This window comes from Takifugu flavidus, chromosome 6 (genome assembly GCF_003711565.1).
Source record: "Takifugu flavidus isolate HTHZ2018 chromosome 6, ASM371156v2, whole genome shotgun sequence".
In the NCBI taxonomy this organism is placed as follows: Eukaryota; Metazoa; Chordata; class Actinopteri; order Tetraodontiformes; family Tetraodontidae; genus Takifugu; species Takifugu flavidus.
The window spans coordinates 1,802,847-1,826,478 of NC_079525.1; the positions used below are offsets into that span (position 1 = coordinate 1,802,847).

Sequence of the window (23,632 nt, forward strand, 5' to 3'; positions counted from 1 at the left end):
TTTAATCACAGACGTGACTAAAGTGGAAAGATGATCAAAGTTCTTCATGGTTCAAATTCCTCTGTGACAGACGAGGAGCAGAAAACTGTGAAATACGTAGTTTGACCTTTGCGTAAAGTCCTAATACACTGAAAAGAATGTGAATAAGACGGACCGGTAGTTTCTCCGCTCTGTAGTTTCAGCTGATTTGCAAACCAAATGTATAAAACCACATCGTGATTTTTCAAAACACAGTAAAGGAAAGGATGAGAAGGAGATATCGACCGTGTGTGAGAGCTAAAGCATAATTCAACGGGACCCTTTTCACTGAATTTGACCCCTACCTCAGGTATTGTCCAAGGTCAAAGGTCTTTCCGACTGTCTGTTTCGAACTCTGATCTCAAAATTGGTCGGCACGTGAAAAATGATGTTTACCAAATGAGTCAAGTTGTTTCCAACAATGTGAGACAGAGATGTTCGTGTTGACTGTCTGGAAAAACGCCCCTTTTCTTTGATTTACAGGGGTACCAGAGGTCTCCACGGCAACGGGCCCTCCGTGGCCTCAGCGTAACAGAAGCTCACAGCCCAAACTAAAGTCTAATCATTTTGGTCGTCCTCTGCAGCGTGTTCTCCAGGGAATCCAGGCTGATCCTGCCCAGCTGTGGCGAACAAAGTCTGGACGTGTCAGCGCACGTAAAAAAGAAGAAGAAGAAGAAGAAGAAGAAGAAAAAAAAGAACTAGCGAACATCCTCACACAGCTGGTGATTTATCTCTGTGCGACTTCTCTGCGCTTTAATCGACGGCGAGAAATACACACTCACGCACATGCATGCGGGTACATGCACAGACACCGTGACAGGTGGAGTTTGCATATTACAGTACGTCTGTACTGACGGTGTTTACTTCAGTGTGTGTGTATTTATGAGTTTACAAGAGCGTCTGCATGAGGATGTTTGTGTCCCTACGCCAATGTTTGATGTCAGGTGGGTTAGCACATTTAGGACCCTTTGATGGTGTAGTCACACACACCGCACACACACACCACACACACACACACCACACACACACACACGCACACACACAGCTGAGGATTTTCAAACTGTTGGAAGCAGGAAAGCATCAAAAGCGTTCTATAATTGACAGATTACGCATCAGTTGACAAACAAAAACAACTTGGCTCGTTCATAAACTTGAAAAAAAAATGTTTGAGAATTATTTCAACTGAATTGTCCACGAGACACTAAGTTTTGTCTTTGTCAGGCAGGTTAATGTTAACTTCTCATTTAATCACAGACGTGACTAAAGTGGAAAGATGATCAAAGTTCTTCATGGTTCAAATTCCTCTGTGACAGACGAGGAGCAGAAAACTGTGAAATACGTAGTTTGACCTTTGCGTAAAGTCCTAATACACTGAAAAGAATGTGAATAAGACGGACCGGTAGTTTCTCCGCTCTGTAGTTTCAGCTGATTTGCAAACCAAATGTATAAAACCACATCGTGATTTTTCAAAACACAGTAAAGGAAAGGATGAGAAGGAGATATCGACCGTGTGTGAGAGCTAAAGCATAATTCAACGGGACCCTTTTCACTGAATTTGACCCCTACCTCAGGTATTGTCCAAGGTCAAAGGTCTTTCCGACTGTCTGTTTCGAACTCTGATCTCAAAATTGGTCGGCACGTGAAAAATGATGTTTACCAAATGAGTCAAGTTGTTTCCAACAATGTGAGACAGAGATGTTCGTGTTGACTGTCTGGAAAAACGCCCCTTTTCTTTGATTTACAGGGGTACCAGAGGTCTCCACGGCAACGGGCCCTCCGTGGCCTCAGCGTAACAGAAGCTCACAGCCCAAACTAAAGTCTAATCATTTTGGTCGTCCTCTGCAGCGTGTTCTCCAGGGAATCCAGGCTGATCCTGCCCAGCTGTGGCGAACAAAGTCTGGACGTGTCAGCGCACGTAAAAAAGAAGAAGAAGAAGAAGAAAAAAAAGAACTAGCGAACATCCTCACACAGCTGGTGATTTATCTCTGTGCGACTTCTCTGCGCTTTAATCGACGGCGAGAAATACACACTCACGCACATGCATGCGGGTACATGCACAGACACCGTGACAGGTGGAGTTTGCATATTACAGTACGTCTGTACTGACGGTGTTTACTTCAGTGTGTGTGTATTTATGAGTTTACAAGAGCGTCTGCATGAGGATGTTTGTGTCCCTACGCCAATGTTTGATGTCAGGTGGGTTAGCACATTTAGGACCCTTTGATGGTGTAGTCACACACACCGCACACACACCAGCTGTTTCTCTCTTCTGCTGCTCTTTGATGTGTCTACGTTTCTCCTTTTCCAACCTGCGTTAGCGTCTCTCTCTGCTGATGTTGCGATGTGACTTTGCCCACGCTTACTCAACCTATGGCGTTTGATTTGATTTCTAAGCGTGCTGCCCTGCAGGAGAGAGTCGCCTGTCCAGGTGAACGTTGTGAGTGGAATCCTGTAAACGAGTTAGCAGAAGGGGTTCAGCAACCTGGCCATCTGCACAAAAGTGCATCCACACAGCTTCAAATAAACACATCAATAAATCTAGACACACACACATGCAAACACACAAACCAATTTATGATCGCATGATTCAGAAAAGTTTCATGGGAAAGGAAGCCTCTGTTTTTCCACCCCCCCACTAGCATTTTCCCATGTTGTAATCTTCTTACAATCTTTCGTTCACCTTAGACCCATTAAGACCTTCTAGTGTTACCTAGACTGTCTGTGGCCCAGCAGAACCTCAGACCTCCAGCCTTTGTCCAGGCCTGGGCAGTCGGTGAATAGAATGCCCATGGAAGGGGCCTCCCAGCCTAGATACACCTGATACCTGGCTCACACCCCCACAGCAACACCCACCAAGGTTCCCATCGGACCCCTAAAGCCCCCATCTCCTCCTCCTCTTGTCTGGCAGCCAGCTGGCTCTTTCGGTCACAGACTCACAAGAATGAAGGATGTTATTGTTGACGGCGTTAGCTCGGCCCCCCCGCTGAGTGAATGTTATGTGTATGTTCTCAGTTCTGCCCTCTCTCTTTTTTTCAGAGTCGATGTGGGCCGTGCCCTCTTGTCTGAGCCTCATATCTGTGTGAACTCGGTGTGCACCTTTGAAGTCCCGAGCCCCCGGCGCCCCCTCCTCATCCCCGCGCAGCTTTGATTCCCTATATTGTTAGAAGAAACTGGCTACTCCACAAAAAAAAAGCACTTGTCCTCATCCAGGCCCCATGATGGAAGGAGATGCTCTTCTCCATTTCTAATCATAAAAAATATAAAAACATTCAACTGGGAATGTGCAAAAGCTGCAGCTCGACTCGGGATAAGCGATTGCATCTCAATAGGTGGATGTTTAAAAAAAGGGGGGGGGTGCAATAATGTTTGTTAGCTTTTGCGCTTTCTTTACAAACTGTCTCTTGCTGTCCTTTTTTACAGCGTATCGCCAATGTGCTGAAATAGCGCGGCAGCTTTGAAGGTTCGCAGGTGGAATAAAACAACCTTCGCATGCCGATGACAGTTTGACTGGACGGCCTCGAGAACAATACGGAAAAAACTTTTTACTGCGCTGGCAAACAGTCGTCAGCCTCGCGGGATCGAACCAGCGAGCGCCGGCGCCGCCCCGCCTCAGTCCCAACTCCCATTTCAGGGTGAAACATTCTTCTGCTGCAATATTTCGCACGTTTTGGATTCATTTCATCCACATTGGCCCAGTGCAAATCTTACATTTGGGTTTTGAAGGCACCAATAAAACCAATGTTGAGTTAGTTTCATAGCACCCCTGATGTCCTCTAAAGTTCCTTTTTTTACTGGTGACCTGAGAAGATGTGTATTGGTTTCTTTCCTCTATGTACAAATGTGTCCATGTATAAACATATAGGTTTATATTTGATGTCCTCATTTGGTAAATGATGGCTTATTTTGACCTCAGCTGTAGTTTGAACTGTGTTTCTGGCAACGCACGCACACATTTGTTCAGTTGTGAGGATGATGGATTGGACCTGATACATGTCTGTTATTGATAGGCAGTGATGGGAATGACAGCGGGAAATATTAATGAGTGGCGCTCAATGTCAGCCAGGCAAAGAGGAGAAGAGGAAACATGGAACATGGGCGAGAAGATGTTTGGAATGAACGGGGGGGGGGGGGGGGGCGATGACAGCAGCCGTGCCAGAAGTATGACAACATGTAGCCCTGACAAGAACAAAAAAAGAAAAACAACCTTCCCATGGAGCTGTCTTCAAATCTAAAATATGTCCGATATCAGGAACGTACTTTTCATGGAGAAATTCCCTCCACCTTCAAAACTCCAGTGCAGGAGACACATGCACTCAAATCACTCACTTTCTGTCACTCTAGCCCACATCCACGGTTCTTTTCTCTGTCTTTGATATGTGAGAACTGCCGATTTACACCGACACACAAAGCCCGTCCTTGTCTGTTTTTTTTTTACTTTGTCAAAATGGACTGGAGATTTTGAAGTGTGTATTTATATTTTTGGAATTTATTTTTCTACCATTTTCTTTCACAAATCTCCAAGATCTTTGTCCTGCTACTGTGAGTCGACATGTGCGTGTGCACGTGTGGGCTGATGTGCCACTGCAGAGCAATCTATAATAATGATTTTCCATAGACACCTCAAGTTGATCTGGGAAGCAGGGAGGATATGGAAATGAAAGGGGATAAATGAAGAGTAAGAATGGAAAGCAAGGAATGAAAGACTGCACAGCAATGGGGGGAGAAGAAGTCCTAATAGTGACCATCTCAGTGGCTGCCTTTATTAATATGTGGCTTTAAAGCTTAAAATAAGCTGAGAATCTGCTTTGTAATAAATTACAAGGTTTTAAAAATGGAACCGTGACTACAGCAACATCATGAATCTATAACTACATTAAATCATATTGAATGTTGGTCAGTTCTCCTTTCACCTCACATTGCTCAAACTGAGGAGTCCAAGACAACAAAACCCCTCCACACCTTCAGAGTGTCTCTGAGCAACCATCAACACTTCCAGGTGAAAAGTCCAGGCCCCCTAACACACACACACACACACACACACAAACAGAGAGAGAGAGAGAGAGAGAGAGAGAGGAGAGAGAGAGAGAGGAGAGAGAGAGAGAGAAGAGAGAGAGAGAGAGAGAGAGAGAGAGAGGAGAGAGAGAGAGAGAGCTGTGCAGATTAGGGAGTACAATCATTTTTGTCAGGTTTTCTCCCCACAGTCAAAAGGCCTAAAGGATTCAGGTATAACCTGTGGCACATAGTGATTGTGGTATACAGTGAAACTTTAGTAATTTATGATATGAGAACTATTGAAGTCAAACCACCCAGAACTGTAAAACACCCCTCAATATTTTAATGAATGATATATTATATAGCAAAGGTAAATAAACTTTAATTTAGTTTTCCAGCTCTTGTCTTATTCCTATCACATTATCGGTTCTATCCTCTTAGATATGATAACTTGGAGAACATTCTGATGACTCCATGTATAAAACATTTGTGTGTGCTGTCTGTTATGACTGGGACATTGCGATTATGACATGGCTGATGGAGGAAAGCCTGCACTCCGGCTCCTATTGTCAGGCTCTTCCCGGTTGCTCCAGAGGAAGATGAGAGTCCATCACTGTCTTCCTCACTTTCACACTCATCCTCTGCTTTTCACATCCCAGTTTGACAGCTCATAAACCAGCAGCTCAGGCTACGGCACATACACATGGAAGTCCATTTATGGCTCATCATACAATTCCACAAGAATAAGGATATGGATAAAATATAACTCTCAGAGATTCCGTAAAAAGACTCCCTTCTTTGGAAAACAGGCATTTAAGTCCCGCCTGGGAATATCAAGTACGGGTGGATAATTGAACTTTGACCTGATCCTGAAGGTTATGTTATGCTGCCCCCTACAGTCCGAAATAAAATCAGCCTCAGATACTATTTCCCGTGTTGCGTCACGCGCATTAATCTTATTTATTTAGTCAATTATTTATTAATTGTCTGAATCTTTTGCGACGCTTATAAAGATACTGTAGAGAAATTAACTTACTAACCAACAGCCCTGCGTCATTTCTACCCGCAGACGCGCGAAAGTGGCGCTCCATCATCAGGGTTAATGGACTTCACCTGTGGCGACACGCTGTCCGTGTATAAAGTTAGGTGGGAAAAAAAAAAAAAAAAAGACAGCCCACCGGGGGAACTGGGAAAGGAGGACGCGTCCGCAGTGCGTTAACGCCACCATGCCCACAAAAAACGTCACTGACGAGCGCATCTCCAAATTCAAGAACAAGGGCAAAGACCCAGCAGTAAGTTGACGTTTCAGAGCTTCCGCTCACGCGTGACGGTCGTCTGGTTGATTCGGAATGCCCAATGTCCTGCAGAAACTTCGGGAGAAAAGGATCACGGAGTGTGTGGAGCTGCGCAAAGCGCACAAGAATGAGAACTTCCTAAAGCGGAGGAACATCACGCTGTCCTCCCTCCCGGACGAGGACGCGCTCTCTCCTGACTTCAAGTCCAAACAGCCGGTCAGTCCAAAGATATCCGCCGAGTTCTCCAAAACTACATCAGCTTTCAACCGCGCGGTGACTTGTTCTGCAGGTGGCGTCTCTAACTATTGAAGACATAATTAAAGATGTGACCTCCGACCGCAGAGAGTCCCAGACCCGCGGCTGTCAGGCGGCCAGGTGAGCGACGGTCCAGTAACGGGGGTTCTGACACGTCATCATGTGCGCTGAAGTGGAGACGTGGCTGATGCTGTAACGTGGTTCGTTTCAGGAAGCTGCTCTCTCAGGAACGCAACCCTCCTCTGCAGGAGATCATAGACGCTGGTCTGCTGTCCCGCTTTGTGGCCTTCCTGTCTATGGATGATGAGCCCGCGCTACAGTTTGAAGCAGCTTGGGCCCTGACTAACATCGCTTCTGGAACGTCCTGGCACACGCAGCAGGTGCGGCATCGACCGACTCCTGAAACGTGCTTGAGCTGAAGGCTCAACGTGACTTTCCGTCTCAGGTGGTGGAACACGGCGCCGTCCCGGCTTTCATCGCCTTGCTGTCTTCGCCCATGTTGCACATCAGTGAGCAGGCGGTCTGGGCTCTGGGAAACATTGCAGGTTGAACATTCAACTGTCTGTATTTGGATTGTTAAACCAACACGATTTCATTTTACATTTTAAATGGAAACTTTACCATCCTAATGAAGCCGTGCGGGACATCTGGTCAGCTTGAACATGAAAGTTTGGAAGGCGAGTGTTTTTTGTCAAGGTTGTTCTCAGGTCTACCTCGACGTTGCTTGATAGGTGACGGGCCCGTTTATAGAGACGTCCTGATTGACTGCAATGTCGTCCCAGCGCTGCTTGCTCGCATCTCTCCAGACACTCCTGTAAGGAAAAGCTTTCAGAACGCCACAAATGTCAAGATCCCCTCTTCATTTTGGCTTTGTTTGATTTTTCTAGGTCGGCTACCTCCGTAACCTCACGTGGACGTTGTCCAACTTATGTCGAAACAAGAACCCTTGTCCACCCCTGTCTGCAGTCCAGCAGGTGCGTCTTTAGCTTGGAAAGTTTGCTGGCCAGGATTGATGCCTTTCTTTGTTCTCCAGGTGCTTCCCTCTCTGATCCAGCTGCTCCATCTCACCGACAATGACGTCTTGTCCGACGCGTGCTGGGCCATCTCGTATCTTACGGACGGCGATAATGACCGTATCGAAGTGGTTGTGAAAACTGGCATCGTCCCTCGACTGGTGGAGCTCATGAGCCACAAGGAGCTCAGCATTATGGTAGTGGAGGTGTACCTAACATCAGCAGACCTGATGCTTCCTGCCTTTGCTGACGCAACGTTGCTCCACAGACCCCAGCTCTCCGCTCTATCGGGAACATAGTGAGTGGCTCGGATGTTCAGACCCAGATGGCCATCGACGCTGGAGTTCTGAGCATTCTCCCTCAACTGATGAGGCACCCGAAGGCTAGCATGCAAAAGGAGGCTGCATGGGCCTTGTCCAATATTGCTGCAGGACCCTGCAAACAAATACAGCAGCTCATCACCTGCGGCTTGCTCCCCCCACTGGTAGAACAGCTCAGGAATGTGAGTAGACCTGTGGCAGAGGATGGTTAAATACTGGGATCCCTGGATGTAGTTTAGGTTATGTGGGTTCAGCACAGAAATGTTCAATATTGATGGTTTAGGGGAGTTCTGGTAATCTAACTGAATTGTTTAATGGAATATTTTCAAATGACCTTGGATGTTTCAGGGTGACTTCAAGACTCAAAGGGAAGCAGTGTGGGCTGTGACCAACTTCACCAGCGGGGGCACTGTTGAGCAGGTGGTCGCTCTGGTGCAGAGTGGTGCCTTGGAGGCAATTATCGGCCTGCTGCAGGTCAAGGACCCCAAAGTCATTCTGGTCATACTAGATGCCATCAATAACATCTTCATGGTGAGGAAAATGTTTGCACCCCGCTTAGTTGCTGCAGCTGCTGACGGAGCTTGAACACAACGTTCCAGGCTGCACAGAAGTTGGGGGAGACTGAGAGACTGGCCCTGCTGGTGGAAGAGCTGGGAGGACTGGACCGCATTGAGACGCTGCAGAACCACACCAATGACCTGGTGTACCAGACTGCTCATAGCATTATAGAAAAATACTTTTGTGACGTAAGTGAAATGATGCAAACTGGCCACATAATTGTGGCACTGATTTTTGTCCATGTTTGGACAGTCCCAGTTGACTCGCGTCTTCTTGCTTTCAGGGCGACATGGAGGGGGTCAAAGTCGATGCCACAGATGATGCCTTTGTGTTCAATGCTCCTGTTCAGAGAACCTTTGAATTTTAAATATTTACTTGCTGTCTTTGATTAAAATAAATTGCCACTGTTTCATCCCAACTGGAAGTTGTGTCTTTAAAAGCAAAATTCTATCCATCCACAATTTTGGGTAATGTACCATGTTTACCAATTACAGATGTGCACGTGTCAGCCTTGTTGACTTGTAATATTCAAGAGGTTCTAGCAAGTTCACCTGGGTTCCTCCGCTCTGCCTCTTCAGTACATCCAGATTCCTTCACCTTCATTGCATATTTGATTGGTCACAAAAGTAGTTCAGGTGTCTTAAATGACGGCAGCTGGGGAGGAGGAATGTTGCCCCACAACTGATGTGGGGAGGGGGGATAAACTGACCTGCTGTACTGGAATTGCTTTAGGAAACCAACTCAGTAGCATGGTCATTGAGTAAGGTGTTTGTTGGCTTCTGGTTTTGTAGCTTTTAAAATGTCTCCACAAATTAAAATACTGAGTAAAGAATTCCAATATTATGTATAAAATCATTGGAAAAGTGATTAGTTTGTCAAAGGCTTTTTCCACTTTGTGAAATATTTCATGATTCACTATAAAATGCAGAAAAACCTTCACTATTCACACTTTCAAGTTTGATTGCAACTTTAGAACCAATAACTTTCCACACATCTGTAATAGGCTCTTCTGTTAATATGGACACTTGGTGGCTGGGCTGAACAATAAATGTGGGTTTGTCTCCAACTCCCCAGATCTTTCTGTTGGTATTCAGCATGTAATGTTTTGTTCCCTGCAAACACAAGTGTAGAATAGTGAGATTTAAGTAACACACTGATGATTTGCCCTCTGAAAAATGTTAGGTAGTTTTATTACTGCCATAGAAAAACAAATATCGTCTAAAGCTGGAGTGACTCTACATGTGCACCAACAGTGGTGGTGTTGGTCCATGTCTACATCTTCTCGTAAGTGAGTTCATGTCCGCAGGTTGAGCAGGTTTTCTTGTAGAGATCCTCATCTGGATCCACCACCTCCTCAGGGCCGTACTGATGCTGGTGAATGCTGGTGTCTTTAGTCCACACGCTGCTCCTCACCGCCCTCCGCAATTCTGCCACACAAACACGCCAACGACAAGCATCCAGGTCACGCTCGTATAACATCCTGAAGCTTGTGCACGTTGCCTGAAAAGCGAGACCAACCTTTGACCTTCTTGTTGAATCGTTTTTGTCTCTGCAGCTCCTTGTTCTCTTCCCTCGACTCCTTGGCCTCATCGAGTGCCTCTTTTGACCCCCACACCTCCATGCATCTCTTTTCCACCTGGATACCAAAATATACAACAAAATCAAGGAAACCACATGACTAGATGTGTCTTTATGGATGTGCTGGAAGCACAGCAGACCTCAGAATATTGCAAAGTATGAATAAAACATGTCTCCTAGTCAGTACCTGCAGTCTGAGGTAGAGTTTCATGTCTCCCCAGCGCGGATTATGAGGGTTTTTCTTAAGTGTAAACCTTAGTGGAGGCTCTCTCTTGTCCAGGTCACAGTCCTTCAGCAGGTAATTCTGCTTGGCCTCGGTTCTTGAGATTAGCTTATGTTTCTCCTCATTGTCTCTGAAGGGGAGAATGATGATTCTATTTTTAAACCCATTAAATATATATATTAAAATATTTAAAACAAGCAGTCTCACACACAGTGTGTGTGGGGACAGACGCAATACATCTGTATATGCAGTGAAATATACCTGCAACTGTCACAGACACACAGGTCAAAACTGTTGCTCAGGTACGAGTCCATAAAGGGTTTCTGACAGTCATCGCACACCAGGTAGTCTGGTTCTATCACGGGAGCTGAAACCACAATCAAGTCGATAACATCGGAAACATTCATGTTCTATTAGGTCCAGTCTGAATCGAACTACTGGCAGTGAGAAACAGACCTGGTTGCTGCACTATCCTCTTGGTTCTCAGTTCTTCCTCGCCGTCATCCTCTTCCTCAATGAAGAAGCCGGCTCCGGAGTCGATCGTCTTGGAGACTTTAGCCGATGTTGCCCCCTCCACAGCGGACAAAGGGCGATTGGCCAGTCTAGCTTGCCGTAGCATCAACGCTCGTTGTCGGTTCCGTTCGATTTTAGCCCGCATCGCCGCAGAAAGCTCGGTTTTGGTCTGCGACGAATCGCATCCAGCAGGATCCGAGTGCGATGGATCCATCTGTCCTCTCATAGATCGAACATCACAAAACAACTTTGCAACGCATATTACAAGAGGGATGTTATTCAACTACCTTCGTTGGGTAACATGAAAATATACATATTTCCGGTTTTCTTTTCTTCGACCGCTATTCAAGGTCTGTTTGAAGCTGACAGGTGACACTACCGCCACCTTCTGACGATAATACATATTACAACAACTGGATTCCACGCCTCTATAAAGAAATCAAACATGGTTTTAATTGTAGTTTCATTGTGAGATAACCTGTTATTTCTCCCAAATAGGTGCAGTTGCAGAGTTGCAGTAGCAAAGGACACCGTTCCAAGGTAAAGTGCATGCAAAAATAAGAGCACTCAAAGAAAGAGCAAAGGTAGATGTTCAGCCTTAAAATGATACACAGAGTAGTAAATGCAGCTGTAAACAGAAGAGCTATACTTCTTACAAAAGAGCTATGTCTGTGGTAGCATAGACTGGAGTAATAATCTGTAATACACCTGTTTACCATTGTGTCTGTACAATGCTTTGAAACTCCAGTGGGGTTTTATTAGCCAAGAATTTTAATTTCCATTTCTGAACCAATGTGAATCCTCTCATCCTTTTGGTATTGTGTATATTTGCATGGGTATAAAGTGCTTCTCAAAATAATAGGAATATTTTTTCCCTTTGGGGCTTAATACTGCAACACACATCAGAGCTATAAAATGTAGTGATATTCATGGCTGTTTCTCAGAACCAAATAATGAGAGTCCAAATTCTGAACAGTGTGGGTCTTTTACATGGAAAATCTAAGGAGCTCCTTGAGATCACATGTGCACGAAAGGTCTAATGGGAGGGGCCTCATTTAAGGTGAGCTTCTGCATCCCTGCCGGCAAAGCTGTTTGTGAATTAATATGTGCAGTTCAACAGAAGCAGACAGGTGAGTGTGTCCTTTATTGTCCTCAAGTGTCCAGAGAATCCCTGTTGCATCACGCTGAATGTGGCCCAGGCCCTGCAAGCTGCTGTAATAGGCTTGTGTCACCATAAAGCAGATCACATCTTGAGAGATGACACTGCAGGTCTGATCAGTACTGTCAGAACTTGATTGCGAAACAATGTATAAACAGGTTTTACTGGGAGGTTTTCGAAGTTTTCTTTCAAAACAGTTGTGACTTAAAACGACTGAAACCCTTATGGACTATGACAATGAAATGTAAAAATATCCCCCTTGTGACTTTGGCACTGAAATCAACTTATACTGGGATCTCAATTATAAATAAATCCCTCCATTTAAAATCTTAATTGAATTTAAACATTGTATTGGATTGTTCATTATAAGTGTTTAATACCAAAGAAAGAAGGGGACAAAATATAAATAAGACAGGAGAGGTTTTAAAATCTAAAACATCAACAAGATCAGATGTAAAATCAAGCGTTTAAGTGGATAGTTGGTGTATTGTTATTTCTTTTTTTAAAGTGGAATTTGCAGCAGCTTCCTAATCCCTTTGGGTTCCGGGACAACTTGACCTAGGTGCACCAGCTTTACTCACACGTGCCAACAGAGAAAAGTTGAATTTAAATTTATTTCTTTCATTGAACACATTATACAGTTTGAATGGTATATGTTTTTACAGTATATTAAACAGTTCAAGTAGTACATAAATATATAACCATTCCTTCAGAAAATACAAGGGGAATATAAAAGCAAATCTTTCAACCTGGTAATTGGTGGTTTCATAAATCTTACAGTCCTACAGGCGTTCATTTATACAGATACTTCTTGCGTTCATCACAGCGGGATATGCAATCGATGCCGCAACACCCAGCTAACATCTGGAGTATGAGAGTAAATGATTTAAAGGTCTATGATCAAGAGCATATATACACTTTACAAATCTTATATACACATAAACTCAAACACCATTGTTTCGACGTTGAAGAGATAAAGAATGCGTGGTATCAGTTTTATCGGTTAAGATTATTGAATACATTGTTCCCAAAACTTTTTAATGTTATTAAAAGCAGATTAGTGGTGAGATCAAACCTTTATGGAGCCGAATACCGACTGTTGAGAAAAAGGATAACAGGATCTACTCAGTGAAAGAAAAGGAAAAGTATCTGATGTCTGAAAAGTTCCCAAAACAACTGGTGGAAGTGCGTCATCTTCTTGCAGTTCATGATGTTTTTAATAAGTCAAAGATTGAAGCATCGTCCTTGCACATCAGCCAACAGATGAACTCATCAAAATATGCGTAGCGCTTTCAACAGAGCAGGATAAACGAGCCAAACAGTCGATGGCTGCGGTGGATCACTTTTACCCTCACAAACAATCTGGATGGAAGTTTCCTGTTATTTCATTGGTTGTGGAAGAAATGGGGCAAATGATCCTCTGTCTTTTTGTTCCCCGGACTGCATCATCAACTGAGACCCTGATCGGTTTGTTACATTCGCATAAATTGTCCAGGATACGGAAATAATCTCTCTAAAAGGTTGCATGCAAAGACAAACAAACAAAACGGAAAAACCCCACAAAACCTGCCGTCCTTTTGAACATAATACTGGGATCTCGCAATATAAAAATAAGTAGCCAAATCAACGCTAAGTTCACCACATTAGAGATGAACAGAACTGGGGAAAATGCGCACATTGAGGTGTGCTGGTCTTTCTTTACCCCATAATTGGAGGGTATATCCTGAAGGGACGTCCATTTCAGTTCATATGGTGCCAGAGGATCACGTTGTATCGTCTTGTGTGTGGCGAAAAACAAACCTCAGTCACCAGCTATCATCCCCCTTCTTGTTTCTGTCCATTTCTTGTCCTTGTCCACCGGGTGGTTTCAGCAGCAGCTACATGTAGTCATGAGGTAATAAAAAAGAATCCTCCTATTGTGGTGGTGAAATGAAGCGCGGGCTCGACCAGTGGTCTCAGAGTGATTCATGTCTGCGCTTCTGCCCGCCAGGCTTGGATGTGTGTGTCTGTGCGTGTGTGTGTGTGCGTGTGTGCTGATGAGGACATCAACCCTGCTGTCTGACACGCTGGGTGTCCTTCATTTCCTTTCAGACGGTGACAGGACAGCTGATGATTTTGTCCTCCAGCATGACGCTGACCACAAGGAAGACAAAATAGAGCAGGAACATCGTGAAGCCCAGAATTTTGCTCATCTTCCATTTGCAAGCCGCGATGGACATGATGACAAACAGGAGCATGAGGAAGAGGAGGACAATGGCACAGAACAGGCCGTTGCTGCTCACGCCTACTGGCTGGAAGTCATTGATGATGTTGAAGAGGAGCCAGGGGAAGGGCAGCCTGGTGGGGAGCAAGAGAGGAGCCACATCAGACAGGAGTCATGATAATGAGACAGCATGATGGACAAGACTAACCTCAGATCACTGAGAAGACAGTAATATTACTTATTGGTAATCATTAACCTAAAGGGGAACCCAGTATGCAGCTTAGTGGGGTTATAACCTAAATAACCTCCTACTGGCCAATGGTCTATGTCACTCTGGATCCATGCTTCTGTTGGACTCACCCCACAGTGATGTCAAATATGTTGGAGCCCACAGAGCTGGACACGGCCATGTCACCGAGGCCTTTTCGTGCCACGATCACGCTGGTGATCAGGTCTGGGATTGAAGTGCCAGCTGCTAAAATGGTCAGACCCATTATCTCTTCTGTCACCCAGAATGTTTCACCAACCTGCAATGATAAACAAAACGCGTCACAGTCAAGGTTGCTAATGTCTTTCAGGGTGTTAAAGACCCTCAAAATGGGCTTCTGAGCGACCCAGCTATATTATCGGGCGTCTGCGTTTGCTGCAAGAGCTGGCACATATGACCTCCTGAGTGGCGACTGTCATTGCAGCATTTGTGCTGTTAAGATAGAGCATTACAGGTTGATCTAGCTGTGGCTCAAGGCAGATTATATGGGATTACCTGCTCTGGTCACACGTTCAACACCCTGACTGTAGTTTTCTAATAGGAAAGACCTCAGAAGTAGAGATGAGACAAAGAGAACCTGAGAGTGGAGCCTGTATGAGACTCCTGATAGCTCCTGTGTAAACTAATGTCACAGTGTGTGTGTGTGTGTGTGTGTGTGTGTGTGTGTGTGTGTGTGTGTGTGTGTGTGTGTACCTGATGAGCCCACCACACCATCAGGTAGGAGAAGAAAGCAATCCAAGAAATGGACCCAATGAAAGTGATGGGGAAGAACTTTTCTGAGGACTGAGAGCAGTGAGAAAGATGAGAGGCCCCTCGTTAGATAAAACACTGAGAACAACCTTCCTTTCAGACATCAGACAGAGGAAAAGGAAAAGCTGAGTGAACAGAGTCAGCATTCTAACACCGTCTCTAACCCCTTAAAGGGGGCGCAGGACAAATTTAAAAAACCCAACACTGAAAAATCAAGTCTCATTGTCCTTTACCCGTCCTTACAGGTTAGACAATCCACATTTCCTTCACATTTACAGGCTGTTTTATTCTCCCTGTATCTAATTTCAGTAAGGCTGGTTTGGTCCTGAATGTGGCCACAGCGTGCGGCGTGCGTTCCTCACCTCTCTCCTCACGTCAGGCAGCGTGAGCCACAGTGGGAAGACGATGGGCAGGATGACAAGATAGGTGATCTGTTTCCTGAGGGTGTCTGGCCAAGCAAGGCTTAAAGGCTGGTCCTCGTCTTCCTCTTCCTCCTCCAGAATCTGAGGAACATTTTAGGTTGTTACATGAGAACAACGTGCACCCGATTGCACAGACTGTAGAGGAAAAAGCTGTACCTCGGCTACGTCTGCCACACCATTCATGGGCGGCGTGACCTCCACAGAGACCTTTGTGCTGTTGGGGATGTTTTTATCAGCTTTAGAAAAGACAGAAAGGAGGGAAGTGAGTTTAAGGCATTCGGGGTTTTTTTTGTTTTTAACTGAAATGAATAACTGTAAAAGAAGTGCTGAAACTTAGTACAGTTATCTTTTCTTGGAGGTTGTGTCTGCGAGATGGCTCCTATGTCGAGAAACAAAACACGCTTGTTATATTCTTTACCCGCTTTTCTCCCCCTCAGTATCAATGCAAGACCGACTTCAACAGATCGAAACAAGTGTTGCGTCAACTCACAAGTGCCAACGTTTGATTTCGATGAAGAAATAAAAGATTTATCTATCAGAGCTGTCAATCATCACAATAGAAAGTAACACATCAGCCAGGTTGATAACCAATGAAAAATGAGGAGTGAATAATAAATAGAAGGAGGCATTTTGTACCTTTACCATAAATATATATATATGGAATAAATCTAAATGACATCACATCAATATAACTTTATTTTAAAGGAATTGCTTGAGTCCCTTCTTTGATTTTACTTACGCTTACTGGCCAAATGTGATTTATCACTTGATGGTAGACAATGAGAGCAGCCAACAAATCACCGTAACTCACCCAATCCGTTGGCATTGGCAGCCTCTTCTTTACACATGTGCTTGGCCATTTTGTGGAGGATTGAAGCCTTTTCTCTGAACTGTCCTGGAAAAAAAAGAACAATGTGCAGTTGTTTAGTCTGTTTATCATTGGACATCTAATTATAATTAGCAATGGTTATGCTGTTAACACTTACATTTATAAAAATACACAGTCATCACTTCTGTCATATTATTTTGGAGTCTATCGCAAAAACAAATGTGTTTTACTTTCGTCACTGAGGGGGTCCAGGGTGTGGATCATGAGCTGGAAGATGCTGTTCCTCATCAGTGAGTTGTGCAGAGAGGCACAGCTGCCTTCCCTTTGCAACCTGGGTTTGGCCTACAAAAAGACCAAAACAAAGGATCACAAACGACTCGCAAAGAGAGTGAGAGGTGGAGAAAAGGTGGAGGAGAAAGAACGTGTTCCTTATCCTCAACTTCCTCCATTATCATGAATCTCTCAGCACAAAATCACACTCACCATGAGCTTCGTCTCATCATTTCCAGGCGGAGGTACCTTTAGGCAAAAATAAATGTAAAAAAATGATTAAAATATTTACAGAGATCTAATATATATATATATATATGTGTGTGTGTGTGTGTGTGTATGTGTGTGTGTGTGTGTGTGTGTGTGTGTGTGTGTGTATACTATAACTCACTGCACATAAATCACTTGGAGTGTATGTGACTGAGAGCACGGCCGAGGCTGCGAGAGCATGCTAGTTTACGGGCTTCACAAATGTCATGCTTGGTGTAATAATCATTCAATTAAAAGCAGATCTAATACTGTAGTGGTGGGAGGACTCTTAGGTCATACATCGATACAATGAAGGAGTGTTGCTGGAGTATGAACCGAAGCTCGCTAACACTTTTCCTGTCCTCGGTAATTCATGTAACAGTGTGAACATCCCACCCAGTGAGCTTTTCTGCGTTAAAACTATTTCGTGGCTTCAAGAGGAGGAAGGATATAGAAAATCTTTTCATCTGACAGTAGACAATCGTTCACTTAATAAAATTATCCACTGCTGCTCGAATGTTACTCAGAAGCATCAAGCTAAATTATAAAAGTTCATACTAAACAACAGCCAAACCTTCCCTCTACTGCTGAGAGCTAATCAGAGGAGAACAGACAACACCTTTCACTTTTTACCTCCTCGCAGTCATTAAAATTCTGTTGTAAACATCAAAATATGTCCTGGTATGCTACAAAGACCCAAAAAAGGAACATTGTAATTTGACTATATAGGATGTCAAATAAACAGCAACTATCCTCTTACTGTAACTCAGCTTTTTTGAGTGTTCAGGCCCAAAGATGTTTTTATCACCAGTGCTGCTAACAAGGTTGTGCAATTAGATGCTGTGCCCCACTTTCACCTCCTCTCTGTCTCTCTGTGTCGAGTGTCCACCTGACTGTCCAAGCTGTGGGATTTAGCCAGGATTAATCAGTAGAGATCACCACTTTTAGACCGGTGATTTTCAAGTCTGCGTGTGAAGTACCACAGCAACCTTCACAGGTCACCGCTCTATCCAATATCTGCCCTCGCCTCGCGCCCTTCTTTAGGGATGTGCACCACCTTTTTAAAATGTATTCATTTCACTGCCGTCTGGTTTGAGGAACATGTGCTGTGGAACTGAAGCACAGAGTTTAAAGTTTATTCAGCTTCACAGCAACTTGACAGAAGTGATTCCACTACTATTGTGCACGGTTGCAGAACCCCATCACTGTCTTTATTAGTGACAAAAGAGGTGTCTGATTTTTTTTCTCTTAAAGTTGTGCAGGGACAGGGTGACACTGCGCTGGGCTGTCGTCACTGCTGGTAAGCAGTTGATAAGCAGATCAAGGAGGATTGTGATCTTTAGTGCCATCGGCAAGAAAACATTGGGTCTTATTCCCGAATTACTGCAAAACACTGAAGGCAACACATGCATGGTTGCAAGACATGAACCATGTACGAAACTCTCCAAAACCTAGGTACGATTTCGTGTGGACAACGGCCAGCACATCGGTTGACTTTTGCTCCCCCAGGGAGCATCGGCTATTATTAGAGACTTTAACAGGATTTCAGGGCATTAACCCTGGTGGGATTATTTAGCAGCAAGCGACACACAAGGGCATAACAGTTGGCCATCAAGTGTCGGGGAGACGAAAAGAGAAAAGCTGTTCTTGGTTTGAGGTGAGATGGTCGGAAGAACAGCTGATTCCCAAAAGGGCACAGATGTCAAACGGCAGTTTGACTCGGTGGAAAACACAAATACGGTAAATGCTGTGCTCTCGTGCATGGGAACGGAAATAACATAGGTATAAAAATATAAAATACATAGAACACGCACCCTGCATGTGTCCTCTGTGATACCGTCCCCTCGGGACAAACACAAGGTTGCAGATATGTGCTGAATATGTGAGTGAAGGTGTGGTGGTGGAGCAAAGCCAAAACTGACCAGACCCCAAAAAGACAGGGAAAAAAGAGAGACAGCTACATGTGAGACATGTGTGCATGTAACTGTAGCACCTAAAAACAGGCGCAGCAGAACAAACACTCCACACTAATGCCAAAATGACACGGCCCCATCACCGTCTCTCTGCTGATGTGAAGTGATTAGCTCAGCGGCTGTTGAGTGATTGCTGGTGACCGATGTCTTGAGGTCTTATCAGTTTAAGCCACAGTGCAAGAGCACTTCTTAAGAAAAAGACCAATCTGACAGGTAAAAAAACACACAGACGTGCACACAAATAAATACTTAGTCCTATGTCGAGTCATGGCCATGTCACCAGTCACCAGACATACTGGTCCCCCCCCCCAGGACTGAGCACAGTGCATGTCAGAATACACAACCACAGACATACTTAAAAACTGCACATATGTCAGTGTCCACTCAAAGATGGCTACAGGCTAAATCTAGCGGCATTTTTTGTCAATTGATATTCCTTCAAAATAAAATCTTGTGTTTTGTAACAGCAATATGGAACAATACTCAAACCAAAAGCTAAACTGTAGCTGTACGCTAATGTTGCAGTATTATTCAGCATGAATTACAAAGGGATTGGAGAAGATGTTACAAATGATGAGCACATCAATAGCAGTAAACTTATTTTTTTATAATGTCAGTGTTGCTGCTGTCACTCATGATGTGACAATAATGATCTTAGAGAACAGAATAGAGAAACTATTCACCTGTAAAATAAAGGAATCCATATAATTTTCTTTTCCCTTAGAAAACGTATTAGTGTCTAACACAACCGAAGTTGGCAGCCAACTAACTCTCTTATATCAGTCCTGTTCTAAGAACTATTTCAAGATTACTGACAGTGGTAGGAGGCCTGTTCCTAGTCAGCACAAGTAACCCTAACAGGTAACCCTAACCTGTATTTATGTATGGATAGGTTCACATGTGGATGGATGGATGGATGGATGGATGGATGGATGGATGGATGGATGGATGGATGGATGGATGGATGGAGCGAGCTCACCTGTGGAGCAGTCTCCACCTTGTCTACTTGGTTGCTGGTGAATGCTGATTTGATGAAACGTTCAAACTTGGAGTTGAACTTCATGAATGTCACATAGCAGCCGTAGAAGGACAAGAGGCTGACACTTTCTAAAACCGTGATTTGATTATCCAGAAAGAAATAGATGAGCATGAGCAGGCCAACTATGTAGAATGAGACGTCTCGGAACAGAGGCCACCAGGTGAGGTGTAGCACCTCTTTGGAGAACAGAGCACACATCCCGATTACAAACAGGATGTTGAAGACGGCAGAGCCCACAATGGTTCCAATGCCCACGTTGCTGTGTGAGACGAAGACTCCAATGACAGAAGTGAAGAGCTCTGGAGCAGAGCCCCCTGCTGCCATGAAGGTGGCCCCAGCTACATCATCTGAGATCTCCAGCTTCTCTGTGATGACAGTGAGTGCAGGAACAAAGAACTCATCGCAAACAATAGCTAAGGCTATGAACATGTACAACATTCCAAACATATGAAGCACCACATAACCCTGGCGTCTCTCCTCAATGGTGAATAAGTCTGTGGGATAGTCCCCGTGATTAAGCTCTATGTCTGATGATTTCATGGCTATAGGTGTATCCTCTTGTGCAGCTGAGATATTACGATGGTGTAGAAGAGTTCTTTGGGGAGCTACAGCCTCTGCTGAGCCCTCGAAGACCAGCTCCAGCTCCTTAGCCACCGATGTGGCCAGTGACAAGGCACAGAGTGAGCAGACTGCGCAGACTGCCACCAAGCTAATGATGAATCCTAGAATTCGTCCACGACGAAGCTTTCTTTTGATGCCCTGGTAGTGATTCCTGGAGCGGCTGTGAGGACCCAGGAGAGGTGCAGAGCTAGATGATGTCATCGTGTCCCGACTTCTAATAGGTAGTGTGAAATCCATGGTGTTTGGCCAAGATTGTCAGGCAAAATCAACGCGAGTCCCCCGTCTGTTGGCAGTGCCGATGTTGATACAAGGGTGGGGGTTTAACAGGCCACAGTGGTTCACCGATTTGTTGGCATGCTGCTCCCTGGTCTAAACACAGGATCCAGCCCATTGAAAGGCGACCTCATATTACTCGCTGCAAGACAGAAAATTAGCCGTTACACAAGAGGCCAGCAATGCTAAAGCAGCTTCTTATTCCAAACACAAACCAATTCTATGGTCACAACTTGTATATTTGTAATTTGCAACCATTTTTAAGGTAGTATTAACAGTGCTCAAGAGCTTAGGTAGTTGTCATGCATCTTCGTAGAATGCTGTTACTGTGTTCTTTGCACTGATCTTTCACAAAACTAAAACATTACATTTTATACCCCTGCACAGTAATTACTGACAGCTCTCTAATACTGAAGTCAGACCAATATTTAATACCAAATATGTATTTAATAGATAGATAGATAGATAAAATTAGTTTGAATTAGTTGTGCCTAAAACTTAATCAATCTTCTCCATTGTTATGTGAGCAGACAATGAATTAATTACCATCTGTAGTTGCAGAAAAGTATTAGCATCAATTTCTGTGGCATTCTTGACTTTGTCCTGAGAACAGTGAGATCTCTGCTTTAAGTGAAGCTTGGACATTAGTGAAATCTCATTAGGAAGCTATTTAATCCCTGAGAGCCCTGCACACGTGTGCTACAGAAAGAAGTTACAAAACCAAATTGCAATAATTAACAGAAAATTTAGATTTGAAAAAAAAAAAGAATCTAAAAATATCATTACATTTTTTCCTTATCCACAACTGTGAAATCTGAAAAACTAACATGCATACAGGTAATATTAACAATAAAATAAATAACAAAACATTTATTTGTCATACCACATTTGGCAATCTCCTCTGCATAAAAAAGACCTGCGGCAAGTGGTCACGTCCAGTCTGTGTGAATATTCCACAGAATTGAACCATCAAGGACGATGACTCTGAAGGCTGAAGATCTCGGTGGTGAGATTTCCCCTCAGATGAAATCCAAGATACCAGCTGAAAACCTCAGGACTGGCAGCTCCTCCTTCGCTCTCAATGCTCCTCCCATTCCTGACACTGCCTCCCTCCTCGTCTGCTTCATCAACTCCTCTTCCCCACCCTCACCTTCTCTCCAGGAATAAAGATCACCCCTCCCAATCATTGTCCTTCCTCCAGCAACAGTCTGCACACCTTATTTAAAGTGTTATTTCTCACCATCCCTTGCACAAGGAGCTTATAGCTTGGACAATCTAGAGCCTATCGCATTATTAGATCATAGTGCGGCTTTGAAAACTATCTTGATGACTCCTTGATGTAACACTGTGGAGGCTGTCATGAGGTTTCAAATACTTTGGATTAAACTTTTAATTCAGTATCTATGTCTGATGAGACTAAAATACCCTTTGTAAATGTAGCAAAATATTTGATTAAATACCCATTGATACCTTGTGCGTGTCTTTACAGTATCATCAGCCAGCATCATCACTATAAGTGGCACTGAAGGGGTGATTCTCCTGGGTTCTGTAAATGACCCTTCATTTCTATTTTTAGGACAATGTAAAGTCCTGAAAGGGCTAAACTTGTTACACAACTAACCTAACCTCAGCCTGTCTCTAGGTAAGCCTAGTACATCACTTACTGAACTTAAAAAAATAAAAAAGTCACTTGGCATGCGAGGGAATCATCCTAGTTCTTCCAAAAGAAAAAGAAAAAAAAGCCATCTCTTTGATTATGAAATATTAGTAGATATTAGTTGGTGAGGGAGAGGCAGCTTTAATGATAGAGGCGTGTATCCAAACCCAACAAAATCAGTTCACCTTGCCTCAGATATGTAATAGAAACATATGCATTACATAAAGAAAGTGCAAAGTACTTTAAAAACAAGAATATTTTTGATGGCAAAATATGTTGAAATTGTTCACATAGAAGCCAAAGTGTAAAAGAACAGATATGCAGGCTTCCGTGGTCTGCGAGGCTAGGATCAGCAAATAGCTTATCGGATAACGCTAATGCCTAAAATAGGTGCACGGTTATATATGAGGAGGTCAGAGACCTCTGCCCCATTAGAAAGAGACCAAAAGAAATGTACCTCCATTTTGGATCTTCTGCTTTACTGTTATTAACCAAACTTGTCTAAAGCCTAAAATACAGACTTTAAATCACCAAATCACTTTTTACACTTCTGATGTAGCAAATTCTCAACAAAAGGAGAAACAGGAGCTATGAGTGAAAAAGAAAATAATAGATAAGGTGGAGGTAATCTGATCACTTCTGTATTTATTAATTATATCCATAATTACTCATGAGGTTATTGAGATATTTTAAAAGCTAAATTTTGTTCAGTATTTGTACAGGTGAAAAACAAAAACACAGATGTAATGGTTTTCTTGCTAAATTCCAATTATACTAACGATTAGGTCAGCTGGAGAAATACATTAGATTCCTCAACGCTGTGGCGACAGACTACATGTAGAAGAGAAACAGCTCCACCTATCGGTCATACAAATATATATTTCATAGACACAAAGGTAAACGTGAATAGTCTTTTTCTAGTTCTGCTGAATGGTGAAGATCCTTTAAATACCACGTTACGGTTATTTGCTCCCTTCATATCGTTCTTTATTTTTCGTGATTGTTGTTTTCGGGTCTCTTTTGGTTATTAAGATCCCCTATTCACAGTTCTTTTGTAGATTATTTTGGGCCATTCTTACCCTGGTGTTATTTTATTTTAAACTATACGAGGATATTAAAATGGGGAACTATTTTAGTTTGACTGCTGGACTCAT

General features: G+C 43.7%; 3 protein-coding genes and 1 long non-coding RNA gene across 5 annotated transcripts; 2 read left to right on the top strand and 2 right to left on the bottom strand.

The window, feature by feature from the left end:
• The first annotated feature begins 6,143 nt into the window (after positions 1-6,143).
• On the top strand, positions 6,144-8,869 carry kpna7 (karyopherin alpha 7 (importin alpha 8)). The gene is made up of 12 exons (XM_057036454.1): positions 6,144-6,302; positions 6,378-6,521; positions 6,595-6,680; positions 6,772-6,940; positions 7,006-7,105; positions 7,292-7,374; positions 7,448-7,534; positions 7,594-7,770; positions 7,842-8,075; positions 8,242-8,424; positions 8,493-8,639; positions 8,735-8,869. The coding sequence occupies exons 1-12, from the start codon at positions 6,237-6,239 to the stop codon at positions 8,816-8,818; spliced, it is 1,560 nt and encodes a 519-aa protein (XP_056892434.1). The 5' UTR covers positions 6,144-6,236; the 3' UTR covers positions 8,819-8,869.
• Positions 8,870-9,611: 742 nt separating this feature from the next.
• Positions 9,612-11,104, bottom strand: xpa (xeroderma pigmentosum, complementation group A). Its single transcript, XM_057036455.1, has 5 exons — positions 10,709-11,104; positions 10,514-10,619; positions 10,217-10,382; positions 9,970-10,087; positions 9,612-9,878 (listed from the first exon to the last, which is right to left on the bottom strand). Exons 1-5 carry the CDS (start codon positions 10,989-10,991, stop codon positions 9,724-9,726), a joined length of 828 nt encoding a protein of 275 aa, XP_056892435.1. The 5' UTR covers positions 10,992-11,104; the 3' UTR covers positions 9,612-9,723.
• Positions 11,025-14,132, top strand: LOC130527741 (uncharacterized). The gene is made up of 3 exons (XR_008951113.1): positions 11,025-11,134; positions 11,264-11,305; positions 14,016-14,132. It is a non-coding gene; the product is annotated as an uncharacterized LOC130527741 (long non-coding RNA).
• slc24a2 (solute carrier family 24 member 2) lies at positions 12,520-21,973 on the bottom strand. Of its 2 annotated transcripts, XM_057036452.1 has the most exons (11): positions 21,705-21,971; positions 19,868-20,963; positions 16,880-16,915; positions 16,627-16,738; positions 16,379-16,462; positions 15,908-15,946; positions 15,724-15,803; positions 15,508-15,648; positions 15,089-15,178; positions 14,488-14,654; positions 12,520-14,261 (listed from the first exon to the last, which is right to left on the bottom strand). In XM_057036452.1, exons 2-11 carry the CDS (start codon positions 20,783-20,785, stop codon positions 14,012-14,014), a joined length of 1,917 nt encoding a protein of 638 aa, XP_056892432.1. In that variant the 5' UTR covers positions 20,786-20,963; positions 21,705-21,971; the 3' UTR covers positions 12,520-14,011. The 2 variants fall into 2 exon arrangements, with proteins under 2 accessions (XP_056892432.1, XP_056892433.1); XM_057036453.1 differs by lacking the exon at positions 15,908-15,946 and having other exon boundaries at positions 21,705-21,973.
• Between the last annotated feature and the right edge of the window lie 1,659 nt (positions 21,974-23,632).